General features: G+C 35.3%; 1 protein-coding gene across 1 annotated transcript; it reads left to right on the forward strand.

Annotated features, from left to right (window-relative positions):
• The first annotated feature begins 4,509 nt into the window (after positions 1-4,509).
• On the forward strand, positions 4,510-15,078 carry tmem151ba (transmembrane protein 151Ba). The gene is made up of 2 exons (XM_067383315.1): positions 4,510-4,587; positions 13,606-15,078. The coding sequence occupies exons 1-2, from the start codon at positions 4,510-4,512 to the stop codon at positions 15,076-15,078; spliced, it is 1,551 nt and encodes a 516-aa protein (XP_067239416.1).
• Positions 15,079-19,081: the final 4,003 nt, after the last annotated feature.

Consider the following 19,081-nt stretch of genomic DNA (forward strand, 5'->3'; position numbering starts at 1 on the left):
TTAAGGCCAAAAAAAATGCATCATTGCAACTTTCATGAAGTAAAAACATTAAAAATCTTCCTTCCGCTGGAAAAAAATAGTCCCTGATCGTGAACAGCAACAGAAGTTACATTTATTACACCATTAGATGGCGGCAAAGATTGTCTTTATAAAGCGAGTCACTCAGTCGCAAAGACTTTTATATTGAAAAGTTGTTGTAAACACAACAAGACGCAAATGACAAATGCTTTGACTAGCGCTTTTAACATTACAACTGTTAAAAGAACAAGATCGCAGTGGACATTCAAACAGATTTTTTTTTATTATTATTATGAACATAGGATTAACCTAAAGGAAAATGCTAAATCTGAATGCAGGTAATAAACTCATTCACTCGATCTCTTTCTCACAATACTCTTCTACATAATGCCAGGAGTTTGATTGACAGGTGATCTAACCAATCATAACCCCGAATCTGCCATTTTGTCTGACAAAACAGTCAGGGGAGTTAGCAGATTAACGTAGATGGACTTGAACTGGAAAAATGGTGTGTACTAACATCTTTCCGCGATTGAAACAACATTCCTTATGATGTTCATTCATGTTTATTTGATGCTATAAATTAACTAGTAAGAAGAGATGATCGGATCACGAGCCGCTTGAACTGAGACGCTGTCACAACACATTGAAGAGCCACAAAACGGTATTTATTGTTTAAATTTATTTTGTTTAATATCAAAAGCAACTCTGTCTTGTCCGTCGACATGTTGTCAGAGTCCACTTTGTAATGCGCAATATGGCGGAATAAGTCCCGCCTTCTAAATAAGAGCCAATCGCCGACTGGTAAAGTCGTCCCGTTACTGCAGCGGCCGTTAGAATCACCGGTTTCTATAGAAACAGTCAGACGCGCGCCTCAGAAATGAGGCCCAAGAGACGCGCATTTAGGTTTGCGCATGCGCATTAGCTTGATCCAGTATAAAAATACATTTTTTTTTGTCATATATTTCAAATATGAAATTTAATCGAAAGCGTGGCAAACAGCTTTGGAGCTGCATGATGCCCAGGATGCCCGAGAGGTGTTTCAAAGATGGTCGCCGAGTGAAATGACTTGTCTTAAAAGGACTTTGGTGTGGCAACGGCACGGCTTGTCGGACATAGCAACAGTAACTAAAGGGGGCGGGTCTTTGCGAACGTCAGTTGCGAACAAACATGTTTACGTTGCTAAGAGTGGTTGTTAAGACAGACTCTGCAACATACACACTCAGTGGCGCAGCGATACTTATGTAAAGCGGTCAGCGGCAGGGGCGTCACTAGGCCCTTTTTAGGGGGGCTTCAGCCCCCCTAAACTTCTGCCCAGCCCCCCTAAAAAAATATTTGATTAATAAATATTTGATCGAGCTGCGTCAAGTTTCGGCTCCTCCCCTTATCTGAGTCTGCTTGGATTTAGCGCATTTTTCAATCTGCAGGGGCGCCGAGCAGAGCGAACATCAGAGAGCACAAGGTGTGTGTCGTGTGTGCGTGCATTTATTGATAGATTGCTAATGCTATGATATTACATCTGCATCGGTGCAGTTCTTTGTCATAAATGCATTGCAGTTTACATAATGTAATGTTACTGGAGCATTGGGAGCACACGGGACGGCTCGGTTTCTCATCCAATACAAATACGTTTCGCTGCGTTCACCTTCAGCCCTTGTGTGATAGTTGTTTTTTATTCCTACAAAAATGAAGTGATTAACACCCATGAAAACATACTTTAGACAGTGGTGGACAGTAACTAAGTATTTTTACTTCGTTACAGTACTTAAGTACATTTTTCAAGTATCTGTACTTTACTTCAGTATTTTTTATTTTTAGCAACTTTTACTTTTACTTCACTACATTCCAAAGCATAAGATCGTACTTTTTACTCCACTACATTTCATAAAACACGTCGTTACTCATTATTTTAAATGGAAGAAATTATGACATGCTCAGAGACGTTTCGTGCACGAACTGATTCTTTTCAATCATCCTGTTAAATCGGTTCACAAATCACATCAACAATTCATTCGCGAATTGGACTGATCGTATTGCAGCTGTTATCGAGTCAACAAGTTACTGATTCAATGATCCGTTCAAAGCGACTCTCCAGTAAATGAATTTAAAAATCTGAAAATTAGCCAAGAACTGGGGGATCCTCTGAGTGCGTACATGTCTGATGGTGAAAAGTAAGTCAGCCTACTAATGTTGAATTTTAGGATTAATTATTGTAACTGAAAATCATATTTAGGTCACAACTTTCAGTTGTTTTTGAACTAAATCTGCTGTAAAGGGCGATCTGTTTAAGCCCACTGACAAGTCCACATCAATGTGTCTACAGATCGCGATTTCGATTCAAACAGATCAAATCACATTTTAAAACTAACTTGGTGCTTCAAATAACGGTTGTGTCAATTACATCGTTATGGCACTAGGAGGCGACAAGTGACTGTTAAAATGTATTTGACAATGAATGATTCATTCAAAAGATTTGTTTGTTTAATCCACTAATGATAAAAGTGAAGTAGTTATGAGTGAGTCATTGAATCATTCATTCAAACCCATTTTTTAAATAATTAAATTTATTTGTCTGCAGCAATTAATATTTTGTCCTCTAGTAAATAATTATAGGCTATTTTGTTTAATTGTCTATTCAGAATCGTGGGAGAAGCATGATTTCTATTTGAAACAAACAAACAACAACAACAACAAAAAAGAAACAAAAAGAAACCTTTATTCTCATTTTATCCAGAATCGTGCAACTCTAACACAAATAACACATGCACATTCATCTTACCCCTTGCTGCAATTTTTTTAAATGTTATGTATTTAGCCATATGTATCTTTGACAATTCATAATCATTCATAATTATTTTGAGCAATAGGATTATATAAAATATATAATATAATATTAAATTAAATTATATAAGTGGCCTATATAAAATTACAAAATAAACATTCATCAATTACTTTTTTACTTAAGTACATTAAAAATCAAGTACTTTTGTACTTTCACTCAAGTTAAATTGAAAACGAGTACTAAATACTTTCACTTGAGTAATATTTTATTATACGTATCTGTACTTTTACTCAAGTACTTGATTTGTGTACTTCGTCCACCACTGACTTTAGATTCAGAAAACGATCATGATTTATTTTAATTTACTTTTTACAATTACAGACATATTATAATGCATTTTGACATTACATTATGCAGCCATGCACAGAAATGACACACATCATTGTCTGAAAGCACTAGATGGCCCAGAGAGAGAATGTGGAGTTATTTTGTTTTGTATTATTAAATATAGTTTTGTATTAAGTAATAATGAATCAGGAGGAGTGTAAAGGGATTTTTGACTTTCTTGATTTATACTATTTATACTAGATTTGTACTTGATTTATAGAAGTGGCAAATTGATAATTCATGTTATTTTTAATAAATAGAAATAAATATAGAACAGATTAATCATATTGCCAATAGACAATTACATTAATACATGGTTTGTCTATATTCTTAATGATTATTAGCTGGTTAGTTAAAATACTTAAAATGAAATCAATTTTCATGGGGTGACTTTATGAATATCCAACCGTATTGTTGATTATAAAGGCTAAAAAACTAAAATAATTTATATTTCATTGTAGATGGATATACGACATTTTTTCTTGTCGTGCGGGAGTACGTCTGCAAATGAGCAACAGTCAGTCAAATAATATTTTTTTAATCATACCCTTATTGGGGGCTGAGCCCCCCTAAAATCAAAATCCTAGAATCGCCCCTGGTCAGCGGTATGGGAATTTTACTACGGCTTCGAACACGGCTCAACCAATCAGAATCAATGGTCGGAACTATTCGCATTATAATTCTATATAGCTCATTATAATGCAATGATGATGAATGGGAACATTTACATGGGCTAAAAAAGTACAAATAAAACGTTTTTAAAAAACAGAAACTATTAAGTTGCTAATTATTTCATTAGTAAGTCATGACACAGCACACAAATGACTCATTTATAATGCAATAAGAGGTATAAATATAATTCCAGGTCGTCTCTGGATAACTAAAACACATTTAAGTAATGGGAAACCACATGCATGGAGTCAAGGTCACGTACGATCCTCGGCAGAGACGGCTGGGATAGATAAACAACACCTCCCTCCTCTCTCTCTCGCTCGCCCCCGTTACCTGGATCTGAGCTGCGCATCCGTGTGGATTCATCTCGCGCCTCATTGTCATTCATTCCGCGTTCATGCGCATTTCCATATGATTTCTGCATCTCGCTGTGGGTCAGATTGGCTTCTTTTATTTCCAAAGCACCAATCTTAAAGGAAATGCTCGTGGTCGCCTGGACAGCCAACGATCCCGCAAGTATTTTGGACACTCTATGGATACAAAAGTGCGCGTGTTGTGTTGTTGATCTCGTGGCCAGGATGCTGCCTCGCTAAGGATGGACTATAATGGATGATACATGGCTGTGATGCTCCAGTATCATCATCTTCATCATGTCTCCAGCAGCTCCGGTCACTGACAGCAGTGCTGCTGATGTCCTGCACGAGCAGACGGACACGCCGCGGGAAGTGGTGAGTTCAGCAGCGGCTCGCGCGTTTCCATTGTGCGCGTTTGCTCTGATGAAACCTTTGTTACAAACCACGACAGAAGAGAATAGTGTCTTTATTCTTTATGTTTCACAAAAGCCAAGATAAGCTCACGCAATACGATTAATGTTTAATTGACACAAACCTGGGGGGAGTGTGTGTGTGTGTGTGTGTGTGTGTGTGTGTGTGTGTGTGCACGTGAGTGAGAGAGGAGATACACAAAGATTCATATGCATCTACTGTAGGCTACTGTATAGACGGCATAAACCAATTGCACGATCAATAATGGAGTGAATTTTAAAGAAACAAACTCATTTATCATGGTCATATTTCACCACAAAATCAAAAGAATAAAATAAAAAAATATATTTTGCTCAAAAGATATTGCTAAAATATTTAGCATTCTGTTAGCCCAGATTTTATATTTAATTAAAAAATGTAATTACAATATACTTAAAATGTTTAAGTTTGATTGCATTGCATATAATATACAAGTAGATTCTACTTATTTGTGGACATAATTTTAAAGATGCTGCCCGTAACTTTTTAACAACATGAATCCATTTTCCAAACCGTGTTTTTGTCTTACCCTGAATCATTATGGTACACTTATAATAAGTGTTTATATTCGGACTATTTCAGACTGGACTGGTAGGACCCGCCGCAGAGTATCGCGGTAACTGTGTGACTCGCCACAGACATACATGGAGAAAAGTAGCTCCGGCTAGAATGTTCTTCCGCAAGACGCGTGCAGTTCTGTTTATTAACCGCTAGAGTGCCAAAAATCGCGGACTGCAGCTTTCATGTGGGAATAAATTTTAAAGCTGCAGTCCATAACTTTTTTGGTTAAAAATGATCCAAAATCAATTTTTTGAGCAAGTACATAACCAGACAGTGTTCAAAACTATCTACCTTAGCCTGATTCACAACGGTAAGCTTAATGTTTTATAAGTCGGGTGGGTTTCCGCGAGAAATTCGAGCAAGTCTTTATAAAGAACGAGTCCAAGCTAATAAACTACATTGCAGGCGAGGAGGATCTTTTAGAACCTTTTCTCACAGCAGCTGTAATAATTAAACGTATCATTTTGATGGCGGATTGTATGACAAATTAATTTTAGAGATAGGTCCCCGGCATTTACCTTTTTATCGTTTCTTTGTTTCCCTCGAGAGACCGTTTTTGAGCGGGGAAAATCGTTGTATGTTTAAACGATGGGATATTTTTCATCCATTTCTAGTTTTCTCACTCGCGTGCGGCGGCATCATTGCGCTTGAATCCCTGACCGGCAAGTTCGACAAGCGTTTTTTTTTAGTCTTTTCCGATTTCTTTTTCACTAGGGGAGATGTTGTTGGGAGTGGATGTTTTCAGGGCATGAAAATTTCATGTTTTGTTGTATTTTCAAATGAAAATTTGGTATTTAATTGAAATAAAATCGAAAATTGTATGAATGTAGCTTTATTTGTTTGCTTTTTTCTAGATTAAATTAAAAAAATAACAAAATTGATATAAATGTAATTTATTTAGTACATTGAACTTAAATATACTGTAATAACTACAAAGCATAGGCTAATTGATATTACACAACATTTTAAGTTAAATGAACTTAAATTTTAAGTCTATATTACTTACATTTTTTAGGGCAACCAGTTTACTCAAACGTTTGAAGTAAATTCAATTTAAGTGCAATTGAGAATTTTTATTTATTTTTTATTCTATTTATTTATGCTATCTATCTATCTATCTATCTATATATATATATATATATGTATATATATATATATAATTCTTTGAGTGTGCTTAGTTATGAAAATAATTATAAATAAAAAATCTATTGTATTAGAGTATTTCATAGATTATTTATATAAATTAAATATATATATTTTTGTAAAGTGTTAGATTTTTTTATAGTATTTTCATTATCAATTTTATTAGAGTATTTTATAGATTATTTATGTAAATTATACATATATTCTTCTAAAGTGTGCTTGATTATGAAAATAATTCTATAAATAAACAATTCTATTTTAAAAAGTATTTTATATTATATATATATATATATATATATATATATATATATATATATATATATATATATATATATATATATATATAAATATATACAGTATATATGTATTCATTTAAATTAAAAATAAATTTTAAACATTTTCTACATTTTGGGATGAATATGACCTGCATGTTTCCGTGAGATTCAGCCAATAATCGATAAGTTACATTTAAGTTGTTGTGATATTTTTATAATGACTTGGCTGAAAAGAGTGGGAGTTGAATTCAGTTGCAACAGAGTATTTCACAGTAGCACCAATAATGCTGTGTATTTCTAAAAACAGACACATAAACAGAATATGAAGATGACACTATTAATATAATGAAGTTAAGAAACATGTTACCAATAGTTCACAAGGGCCTTCCTGACTGCAACTAAACCCCAGAAAGTCATTCTCTGTTATGTCATGTTATAAAATGACACTCCAGAGCACTAAAATAGTCAGAATGAAATTGGGACACCTCACACATCCCAAAATACACAGGATGATCCCAGCAGAGAATCCTCACTATATCAGAGCATGTGTCTTCACTGAAAGAGCCTCTGGGTTTGGGCTGAAACCCTGTTGAAGTGCTTGAGCTTCAACAATCTTATTCCGTATAGTTAATCTCCCCCTGGAAAGTCAGAATGTTCGGAACTGTGTTTTCATCTCACGCTGTACACATCATTTGGCTGCAAAAAGATGCTGATTAACTGTTTTGATCAGTATTTCCTCAGAAGTGCTTCAGCATAAAATTCCCCTTTGGGTCAATGAAAGCTCTTCATCCAGTAATTGCTTACAAATGATGTGCATGAACACAATCAAAGAAAAGTGATTTTTATAACTATAACCTGTTACAAAATTAAACAGCATGTAATTTATATTCAAAGACCAAATTAGCTCAACTTATGAAGGTCATTCAGGCAAAATGAGGTCTCTGATGTTTAGTAACTAGTTGAACCACAACCACACATATCGGTTAGCTGCGGATTAACCCAGCTGTGGTCTATATTTTTATTTCAGGTAATGTTTATTTTATGTAATGAAAATGTTTATTTTTAATGGTTCTAGATTTAGTTAAATGATAATAACCTTGGTAAGGGTGTATTTTGGTTTATTCCACTATGCAAAATCATTTAAATTCATAATTATTTCAATAAAAACTCACTGGAACGGTCTGTTTCTGTTAAATACACTTTAGCAATTACAGACGTTCTTATGTTGTGAAACTGTTGTTAAGTTACTCCTTGATGTTTGGTCATATAATATCAGGGGTGACTATATCGTTCAATCAATCATTTTAAATCGAATTTGAAAGTGAAATGTGAAAGAATGAAAAGTGTTGATTACAGCTTTACATATAGATCTGCTCAGGTTGTGTCAAAGATTTCTTTTGTTTTGCTTTGCAGCATTGAGCATTACATCCAATCACAGACTTGTCTTTTGAGCACATGAATGCAACAGCCAATCAAAAGTGTTTAAATTAGTCACCAGTGCAGAAGAATTCCCCTTCAGCACGAGTTTACTGACATTCTGCACTCAGATCTGTACATTCACGACTGCTCTCATCATAAATCGACGGATATAGATTTTAATGATACCAATTATTTGCATGTTTATGTGCCTGACAACCGAACCGATATTGTTTTTTACAATTATAAAAACAGCACTGAACTGAACAAACTGTTTCATTTAACCCTCTGGTGCTCTTTGGTCATTTTTGACTGAAAAATTTGATGTTTCGTTTTTTTTTAGAATTTTTTACTTAATCGGAATGGTTCAAAACTTGGCAAAGGTTTTGGCACTTGCTATGTGAACACAAAAACAAATCATGGACATGATTCGAAAAGGTTAAATGGTCTTGAAAAAAAAAATAGTCACACTTGTACTCCTTGCATTTAAAAATGAGTGCATTGGAAATTAATGGGAGACGAATTTCATCTAGTGGAAGTGTTCGGTACTGCAGCCAAACAAAATCTTACTAAAAGCTCATTTTTTGAGATATCAACCTCAAATTTGAAACACAACTTGTTTAGATTTATGGCTTTAATTTTCTTGCAGTTTTAGAGTAAAACATGTTTTTGAAAATATACAAAAATGTTTGGTTAAAAACAACCCAAGTTGGGTTGAAAATGGACAAACCCAGCGGTTGGGTTAAATGTTTACCCAACCTGCTGGGTAGTTTTATTTAACCCAACTACTGATTAAAAATGACTATATGGCTGGCTTAAAATGAACCCAAAATAGGTGAGAAATTAAAAATCAGACACATAATTACTAGAGGCAACAATAATAATCAAAAGGTGTACATTTATTAATAAGCAATTTAATAAATGTTTATTGTTTATTATTCATTACCTTATTAATAAATGCTCATTTATTAAACATATTAATAAATGTTAATTTCCAGCATATTTTGGGTTCATTTTAAGCAAGCAATACAGTAATTTCTATACAACAGTTGAGTTAAATAAAACTAACCAGCACGTTGGGCAAACATTTAACCCAACCACTGGGTTAAAACAACCCAATTGCTGGGTTTGTCCATTTTCAACCCAACTTGGGTTGTTTTTAACCCAGTATTTTTTAGAATGTACATTTCATATGAAAATTGAAAATAGTATTTTTGTGCATTTTTCATAATAAATGTAAAATTCTGTAATTTTTTAAGTGTCATCTTTGAAAAGAGTTTAAAATTAAGTCTGTGCTCTAAAGCATTCAAAATTTCTGACAGTTTAAGTTGGAAATTTCATTTTCAGGTCTATGAATAAATGCATGATTGTTTAGATATTCTATCATGAAGTAAAGCTAAAGACATAATCAAAATTGTGCAATTATTGTTTCAGGAACACACTGACATAAAAAAAAACTCTCTTTATGAGTCGGCTATATCTATAAATAAAGGTTTAGATGAGACAGACAAGTCTATAATAAATGCAAAAACCTTCAACCCTCATCAGAATGTCCTCATACAACCTCAAGTTTATGATCCCTCAGACTCTCCAGGTTATTGATCTAATTTCTGCCATATTCAAAAGAATGTGAGGAAACTCAAAAAATGAATTGCATTGTATATTCATGGCTGAGAAATACTTCATAAGGGCTACTTGTCATAAGTGCTCTCGTTCCCGCTGAGAGCTCCAGCAGCGATGGGCTCCAGGGGCCGTGGTAAAAGGTAGAGCGGATAATTATGGAAGAACATCATCAATAATTTAATGCCATCTGCCATGTTAAGGGCATAAGACAAGCATGCAATCACATACTCAAGAAACAGCACAATAAAGACATAAGAAGTTTGTTTAGCATAGTCAAGTTTTTCTCCTCCAAGGCTTGTAAAAGATTCAGACTTAAAGGCTGTTTATATGATTTTCAAGCCCATATTTAAAGTTTAAAATAAAAAAATTGCTTCATTACAACAACATCCTTGCTTTACAAATCATTCAAACTATAATTCTGCATCTAGCTTAATTCAAACTGAATTTTAATTTAAAAAGAATTCTGAATTGAACTCAACCCTAGGGTGTTGCTAGGTGGTTACTTACTGCCAAAAGAGTCCAAATCTGTATGATAATGTTGTAGGTAGGTTGTAGGTTCACCAAGTTAGAGAGGGTGAGATTGGAAACACAGGTGATGAAATCAATTTGACTGTTTACTGATGCCACTGAAGTTGGTTTTCTACAATTAAACAATTAAAAACAAGCAGAAAGTGTTTGAAATCAACATTTCAGGCGGTATACACAAATACAAGTTACAAACAAGAACAAACACGTCTATGATACAAAAAGGGTAACAAATACATACATTTATGCATTTGGCAGATGCTTTAATTCAAAGCAACTTACATTCATGATATACGTTTACATCAAACATCACAGCAATAATGACCCAGTCATACTCTTAAGTATTTGCCTATTTAAACAGATATTTCACCCAAAAATGAAAATTATCCCATGATTTACTCACCCTCAAGCCATCCTAGGTGTATATGACTATCATATTTCAGACGAATACAATCAGAGATGTATTTAAAAATATTCTGGCTCTTCCAAGCTTTATAATGGGAGTGAATGGGGGCGAGATTTTTAAGCCCAAAAAAAAATGCATCATTAATAAAGGCTTTTTGAAGCAAACCAATGGGTTTTTGTAAGAAAAATATCCCTATTTAAAACTTTATTAACTATAATAACTAGCTTTCGGCAGATGGCCGTACGCATTGATTTGCGGTGGAAGAGAAACCCCTGATCCGACGCATGACGAGAAATTATAAAGAGAAATGTCAGAGGATTTCGATATAAGAGAAGAGGAGCTTGAGTTTGTTGCACAGTCATATTTGTTTGAACCGCGAGAGACGTCTAAGCTTAGGATAATCCTACATCGCGTCAGGGGGTTACTCTTTTGGCGCAAGTCGACTTGCTCAGTATGCACTCTAAAAAATTCTGGGTTAAAAACAACCCAAGTTGGGTTGAAAATGGACAAACCCAGCAATTGGGTTGTTTTAACCCAGTGGTTGGGTTAAATGTTTGCCCAACGTGCTGGTTAGTTTTATTTAACTCAACTGTTGTATAGAAATTACTGTATTGCTTGCTTAAAATGAACCCAAAATATGCTGGAAATTAACATTTATTAATATGTTTAATAAATGAGCATTTATTAATAAGGTAATGAATAATAAACAATAAACATTTATTAAATTGCTTATTAATAAATGTACACCTTTTGATTATTATTGTTGCCTCTAGCAATTATCTGTCTGATTTTTAATTTCTAATTTTGGATTCATTTTAAGCCAGCCATATAGTCATTTTTAATCAGTAGTTGGGTTAAATAAAACTACCCAGCAGGTTGGGCAAACATTTAACCCAACCACTGGGTTAAAACAACCCAATTGCTGGGTTTGTCCATTTTCAACCCAACTTGGGTTGTTTTTAACCAAACATTTTTTAGAGTGTGTGTGTACGGTCGTCTGCCGGAAGCTAGTTATTTTAGTTAATAAAGCTTTAAATATGGATTTTTCTTTAAAAAACGCATCGCTTCACTTTAGAAGGCCTTTATTAACTGCCTGGAACCATATGGATTACTTTTATGTTGGATGGATGCATTTTTTTGGAGGGGGGGGGCTACAAAATCTCACCCCCCATTCACTGCCATTATAAAGCTTGGAAGAGCCAGAATATATTTTAATTTAACTCTGATTGTGTTCGTCTGAAAGAAGATAGTCATATAGGATGGCTTGAGGGTGAGTAAATCATGGGATAATTTTCATTTTTGGGTGAACTATCCCTTTAAATCCAAACAGCAACTTTTTTTGGTCGGGCAGGGTTGTACACAATGCTTTATCAAAAATAAAGGTTCCAAAAGGCGGTTTTCGTATGATGCCATAGAAGAACCATTTTGGTTCCTCAAAGAATCTTTCAGTGAACAGTTCTTAAAAGAACCACGCTGCATCCCAATTCGCATACTATCCACCCTAGTATTCGAAATTAGTGTGTCCCAAATCGTAGTATTTTGAAATGAGTATTCCAAAGAGACCCGGGTGGTCTACTTTTTCCAGTTACAATCTGAAGTGCAGATCCGTGCACACTCTAACGGCTAATATTGGCCATAACACATTGCGCTGTTGACAAGAACTACAAATATGAATAAAAAGTGTTAAAAAACTACAAACATGGCGGATGTGCGAGACCAACAGTGGTTAAGATAAGTGATTGAGTGATTAATAATCAGTAGATAACCTGATGAAAAGATATTTATTAAATGTTATCCACATTATATTTCATCTGCAACAGCACTGTGAACTTTTATAACGATTCATTTAGTCGTTAACTTTTAAATGCATCATTATGTAATCATAAGGAGAGTTCTCCACATGAAAGACCCATGAATGGCAGATCAACATGCGACTACAGTTCTCTCAGAAACGGCAGGAAATTAAATTTAATTGTATGTGAAGGATTTTAACTGTGACAAGATGATTGACAGGACAGTTTAAACGGTTATTACAGGTTGTGTAACTAAGCGACAGAACATCCTTTAAAGGGATAGTTCACCCAAAAATGAAAATTTGATGTTTATCTGCTTAACCCCAGCGCATCCAAGATGTAGGTGACTTTGTTTCTTCAGTAGAACACAAATTATGATTTTTAACTCCAACCGTTGCCGTCTGTCAGTCGTATAATGCGTGTCAATGGGAACTCCATCTATAAGAGTAAAATAAAAACATGCACAGACAAATCCAAATTAAACCCTGCGGCTCGTGACGACACACTGATGTCCTCAAGGCAGTTGGACATGGTGGTGTATTAGAGGTAAAAAATTATGTTCGGTTTCTCACACAAACCAATCGTTTCTTGTCTTAGGACATCAATGTGTCGCCACGAGCCGCGGGGTTTAATTTGGATTTGTCTGTGCATGTTTTTTTTTTTACTCTTATAAATGGAGTTCCCATTGACATGCATTATACGACTGACAGACGGCAACGGTTGGAGTTAAAAATCATAATTTGTGTTCTACTGAAGAAACAAACTCACCTACATCTTGGATGCCCTGGGGTTAAGCAGATAAACATCAAATTTTCATTTTTGGGTGAACTATCCCTTTAAAGATGCAATTATGATGAAGTAGTATGTATACTCTTCTGCTACACACTTAAAAGTATGTACTTTTTCTTCACAAAAACAGTGCATACTTTTAGGGCGAATCGGGACGCAGCAACATTATCTAAATAACCTTTTTCCACTTTAATGAACCTTCTGTGGAATGGAACGGTTCCATGGAATGTTAAATGTTCTTCATGGAACCATCAATACCAATAAAGAACCTTTATTTTTAAGAGTGTACACCACATTTATTTTAGGTTATAAGACATGCTTTCGTGATGTTTTCCTATGGAAAAAAAGTGCCACTGATCTATTTAGCACAGAACGTTATTTCACCTCTTTTTTATCATTTATATCTTTACAGCAACGACCCTCGAAGCAGTCCCTGAGCAAGTCTCTGTGTCGCGACTCGCACTGGAAATGCCTCCTTCTGTCACTGCTAATGTACTGCTGCGTGATCGCAATGACCTGGTGCCAGGTCACGAAGGTCACGCGCCTCTCCTTCGACAGCGCCTTCAAGGGCAAGTCTATGATGTACCACGACAGTCCCTGTTCCAACGGCTACATCTACATCCCAGTGGCCTTTCTCGTCATGCTCTACGTGGTTTACCTAGTGGAGTGTTGGCATTGTTACTCGCGCAATGAACTTCAATCTAAAGTAGACCTGGAGAGCATCGCAGAGCGCGTGCGTCGCATGCAGCAAGCCACGCCGTGCATCTGGTGGAAGGCCATTAGTTATCACTACGTACGTCGGACGAGGCAAGTGACTCGCTACCGAAACGGTGATGCCTACACGACCACGCAGGTTTACCACGAGCGCGTGAACACGCATGTCGCGGAGGCCGAGTTTGATTACGGGAACTGCGGGGTGAAGGACATTTCCAAGCATCTAACAGGTCTGGAGAGCTTTCCAGTGACCAAGCTGCGCTTCACAAAGTGCTTTAGTTTCGCTAATGTCGAGTCCGAGAACTCCTATCTGACGCAAAGAGCGCGGTTCTTCACCGAGAACGAAGGTCTGGACGATTATATGGAAGCGCGTGAAGGAATGCATCTCAAAAACGTCGAATTTAAGGAATACATGCTTGCGTATGCAGATCCGGATCGCTTGCCTTGGTATGCGTCGCAGTGTAGCTTCTGGTTGGCGGCGGTGCTGACTTTATCGTGGCCGTTGCGGGTCCTGACGGAGTATCGCACGGCGTACCTTCATTATCATGTGGAGAAGCTTTTTGGGTTCGACTATGTCGCGGTTACGCCGATAGACGAGAGGCCGTTTTGCCGCCACATCCCGCGGGTAAACACCATCGACAGCACAGAGCTTGAGTGGCACATTCGCTCAAACCAACAGCTTGTTCCCAGTTACTCCGAGGCCGTGCTAATGGATCTGGCACAGCAGTCCAGCTGCAACACGTTCTCGCCTCGTGGGATCGGCGCGGCTGGCGGAAACGGCTTCGGCGGATACCGGCAGAACTGCGAACGCTGCCACCGCTCCATCAGCAGCTCGTCGATTTTCTCGCGAAGCGCGCTGAGCATCTGCAACAGCAGCAGCCCGCGTTTGCCCTTCAGCAGCAGCCGATTCTCGCTGGGCCGTCTGTACGGCTCACGACGCAGCTGTCTTTGGCGAAGTCACAGTAGTAGCCTAAACGATCCCAGTTGCCCGACGGAAAGCACTCGATGTCTGGCCGGACAGTCCGCCAATGAGGAGAGCCCACCTTCTCCACCAGCCTATCAGGACGCGCTGTATTTTCCCGTACTTATTATACACCGCAACGAGGGCTGCCTCGGTCATGACCGCCATTCACTGCACCGTAACGGATCCTGTGTGGAGACTTCGTTATAGCGCTTGGAAAAGGACGAAAACGCAAACTTGTGTCAATACATTTAGTTGCAAACTGATAAATGATTCGTGATTTGTGGAACACGCTGGTACATAAATGTTTCTTTCAATACTTTTCCTCCTAAATGTACAATAACACAAATGTACAATAACATCGAGAGATCATTCACATTAAAAACACATGGGTTTCATTTGAGTTCATGTTGACTTTAAATGAAATTTTCAACTGGAAATTTTCATTTTAAATAGAAAACAGTTCCCATTTATTACTTTTTTTTCCCGCTTTGGTGATTCAGAAATGTTTGTTTCAGTAGTTATGCCAAAAAAATTACTTTCCCCCCTATGATAGCACAGAAACCACTTTAACAAACATTGAATGGGACATAGGCCTAATTACATTTCTTCATAACAAATGCAGTCTGACTTTTATTAGGATATTAAAGGAATAGTTCACCCAAACATGAAAATTATCTCATAATTTACATCGGGTCAGAAGTTACCCTTCCGCCGGAAGGTAGTGATTATAGTTTATTAAGTTTTAAATATGGATATTTTTCATGCAAAAACCCAGAAAGCATTTTTTTAACCAAAGTCCCTTTTCAGTTCTCTTTGAATGGTGAAACATCAAATTCTCCAAAGCTGTTCGCCAAGCTTTTGATTAAATTTCATATTTAAAATCACCAGTGAAACTGCCTCATAAATTGTGTTTCTAAACGCTTGAATCATGACAAAAAACTGCATTTTTCAGGCTGGATCAAGCTAATGCGTATGCGCAGACCTAAGTGTGTGTCTCTAAAGAAAGCAGAGCTTCTAACAGTCGCTGCAGTGACGCGATGACTTTACCAATCGGCGATTGGCTCTTATTTAGAAGGCGGGACTTATTCCGCCATATTGCACATTGCACGTTCTTAATAATACGAGTGCACCATCTTTCTATATATAAAGTTTTTGTTTGGACTCGTATGGATTACTTTTATGATGGATGGATGCACTTTTTGGAGCTTGAAAAACTTGGCGTTGTTCACTGCTATTATATTGTTATTACTCTAAATGTGTGGATAATTTTCATTTCTGGATGAACTATCCCTTTAACACACTTTTTCAGCTTCTTAAACATCAGCCAAACTACTTCTCACGTTGCATTTGAAGTCAACACAAATGACATTCACAACCCATTTTACTTCCATAATAGAATATATTTTTAAGTACAACAACAAGAGAAAAAAAAATAGTAATGTAAAATGATTATTGTAAAAACTTGATCAGACCACGAAATGGATGTTAAGTGTTGAAAAATAAGAAAAAATCCAAACGACACCCAGAAAAAAGAAAAAAAAAAGAAAAAAAAATGTATTTGCAATAACATGCATTTACATTAAGAAAGTAAACAGGGTGCATTTGAGTTCATGTTGATTTTAAAAGAAATTGCAAATTTCAAATGGAAATGTTCTATATTGAATAGAAAATAGCTCCAAAATGAAGTGCTTTAAAAAATAAAATCACATTTATTAAAATAAAAAAGGATGATACAGAACAGTCAAACTATTCATAAACACTTTTTTTCCTGATCTATTTATGGCAACAGTGTCGGTGCTGTTAATAATTGAATGCATTCAGCCTAAAGGACATGAGAACCTCAAACAATAAAGATTATCTTATACGTGTAACATAATATTTAATATATGAAGGTAGGATCAAGAAAAGCATTACATTTTTTCTTTTTCAAATTTTCTGCAACTACCTCTTCTTTTTATATGGAATGTAAGTGCCTCAGACTGTATTATTTTAGTGCTTATGTTTAATTATTTAAAAGCTTATAGGTGTTGACATTGCACTTATACATTTCTCAAGTTACTGTGGAAAGAAAAAAATGTCATAATCATTTTGAACAAGATCAGTTCCTCAGAAAAGCAGATCTAAAAATAAGCCCCAATGATGTTCAAAATGGATCTTAAAATTAGAAATATTAACATAGATGTTCCCGTTCTGTCAAATCCAGAAACTACCACTATAAACTGCAAAGTGGAGGGCAGATATTTGCTGCAGTGTGTTTGTTGGAAACGGCCTTCACTTACATCAACACCAAAACTGATACTTTGTTTTCAGAGAATCAGAACTCGTTTGTATATGCAGATTGTCAAAATAATCTATAAAAGCTCAACCTGACTGCATAATATATGACAGTACAGTGAACCTCTGCATGACCTCTGACCTTTGACCTCAGAACATCCTGTAAATATCAGCGTGGACAGAAGGTGACAGACAGTGAAGCACAGAAACAGGCTCAAGTGTTTCCAAATCACTTCATCCTGTAGTTTAAAACATCCCAGGATAAGAATCATTGCTACAAGCTTCTTTGAGGCCTGTTTAATATTCACAAAGATTTACCATTTGTTTCTCTTAAAATTAATTTTTAATAATTTATTCTAATTAGGGATTTTCAATTATGTCTGGGTCATATTTCACCCAAAATCAAAAGTTTTTTTTTTTTTTTTTTTGCATAATTAAACTTTTTTCCAATGAAAAAATTAGGCATATTTCTCTTTTAAATGGTGATATATTTGTGGAAAAAAAAATAGTTTTCTCAAAACATAAAAATCTGAATACTAGATTACATTTTCTTTATGCAAAATAAATTAAAACAATTTCTTATTTTATTCTTTTCATTTTAGGGCAAAAAAAAAAAAAGGATGCAGACATACACTACAGGTCAAAAGACTGGAATAATTAAGATTTGTTAATGGTTTTGAAATAAGTTTTTCATGCATTTATTTGATTAAAAATACAGTAAAAACAGTAATATTGTGAAATATTTTTACAATTTAAAATAACTGTTTTCTATGTGAATATATAGTAAAGTGTAATTTATTCCTGTGATCAAAGCTGAATTTTCAGCATCATTACTCCAGTCTTCAGTGTCACATGATCCTTCAGAAATCATTCTAATATGATGATTTGCTTCTAAATCATTATCAATTATTATTGGTGTTCAATTATTAATATTTCTACTGTTATTAATGTTGAAAAGTTTTTGCTGCTTTAAAGTTTATGTGGAAATCATAATACTCTTTTTCAGGACTCTTTGATGAACAGAAAATTCAGTTCAATTCTTAAATTTTATTTTCTATTGAATTTCAACTGAATTCAATTCTTTAATTTAAGACATACTAAATGTCCCTGCATTCATGAAAAGTATAAGCCTATTATTATTTACTTTTTAATCTTACTTAACTTACGAATAATACGAATGATGCTGAAAATTCAGCTTTGATCACAGAAATAATTCACACTTTACTATATATTCACACAATTTTTCACAGTATTACTATTTTTATTGTACTTTAAATAAAATGCAGCCTTGGTGAGCAAAACAAAAAAACAAAAAAAATCGTAATTATTACAAACATTTGACGAGTATTGTATTCATTGACATAATTCATCCTATTATGTACAGTAGAGGACCAAGAGTTTCCTTGTAACTTTGGAAAGAATATCTGTCTTGTTATATTATAATAGGAATCATTTTGTATAACAAAACAAAACTTTAATGTGCACAGAAAATGTCACAATTTTGAAGGCAATTGTTTATTTGACCATTACACGTGTGCGTACAGTAAACCTCAATATGACTACTGATGTGCTGAATAACAAGATATTGTGTGTGTGTGTCAATAATCACATCAGATGTACAGTATCACAATGAAAAGGATGCTAAAACTAATTCTAAATGTCAGAAAGTGATTCATTTTTCCTGAATGTTTCATGACAGGTGGACAGTCTATCCATAAAATATCCCACTGACCAAATGATACTTTATAAGCATGGATGATTATTGCAGTTCTGATGCCATGGATGATGTTTTTTATGCTGCTAAAGGACATTTCAGTGGAAATATTGCTTACACAATAATCAGTGTCTGTAAACACTATGTTGCCTATGAAATTTGTGGCAATTTTATAATTTCAGGTTAGATGCCAAATATGTGTGTACAAACTGAATAAAACTC

Source organism: Chanodichthys erythropterus, chromosome 4 (genome assembly GCF_024489055.1).
Source record: "Chanodichthys erythropterus isolate Z2021 chromosome 4, ASM2448905v1, whole genome shotgun sequence".
In the NCBI taxonomy this organism is placed as follows: Eukaryota; Metazoa; Chordata; class Actinopteri; order Cypriniformes; family Xenocyprididae; genus Chanodichthys; species Chanodichthys erythropterus.

What these genes read in the sequence shown, in the direction of transcription:
- tmem151ba (XM_067383315.1), top strand. Translation starts at nt 4,510, where the DNA reads ATGTCTCCAGCAGCTCCGGTCACTGACAGCAGTGCTGCTGATGTCCTG. An exon ending in CGGACACGCCGCGGGAAGTG is followed by an intron (nt 4,588 to 13,605) that starts GTGAGTTCAGCA and finishes ATATCTTTACAG; the next exon opens with CAACGACCCTCGAAGCAGTC.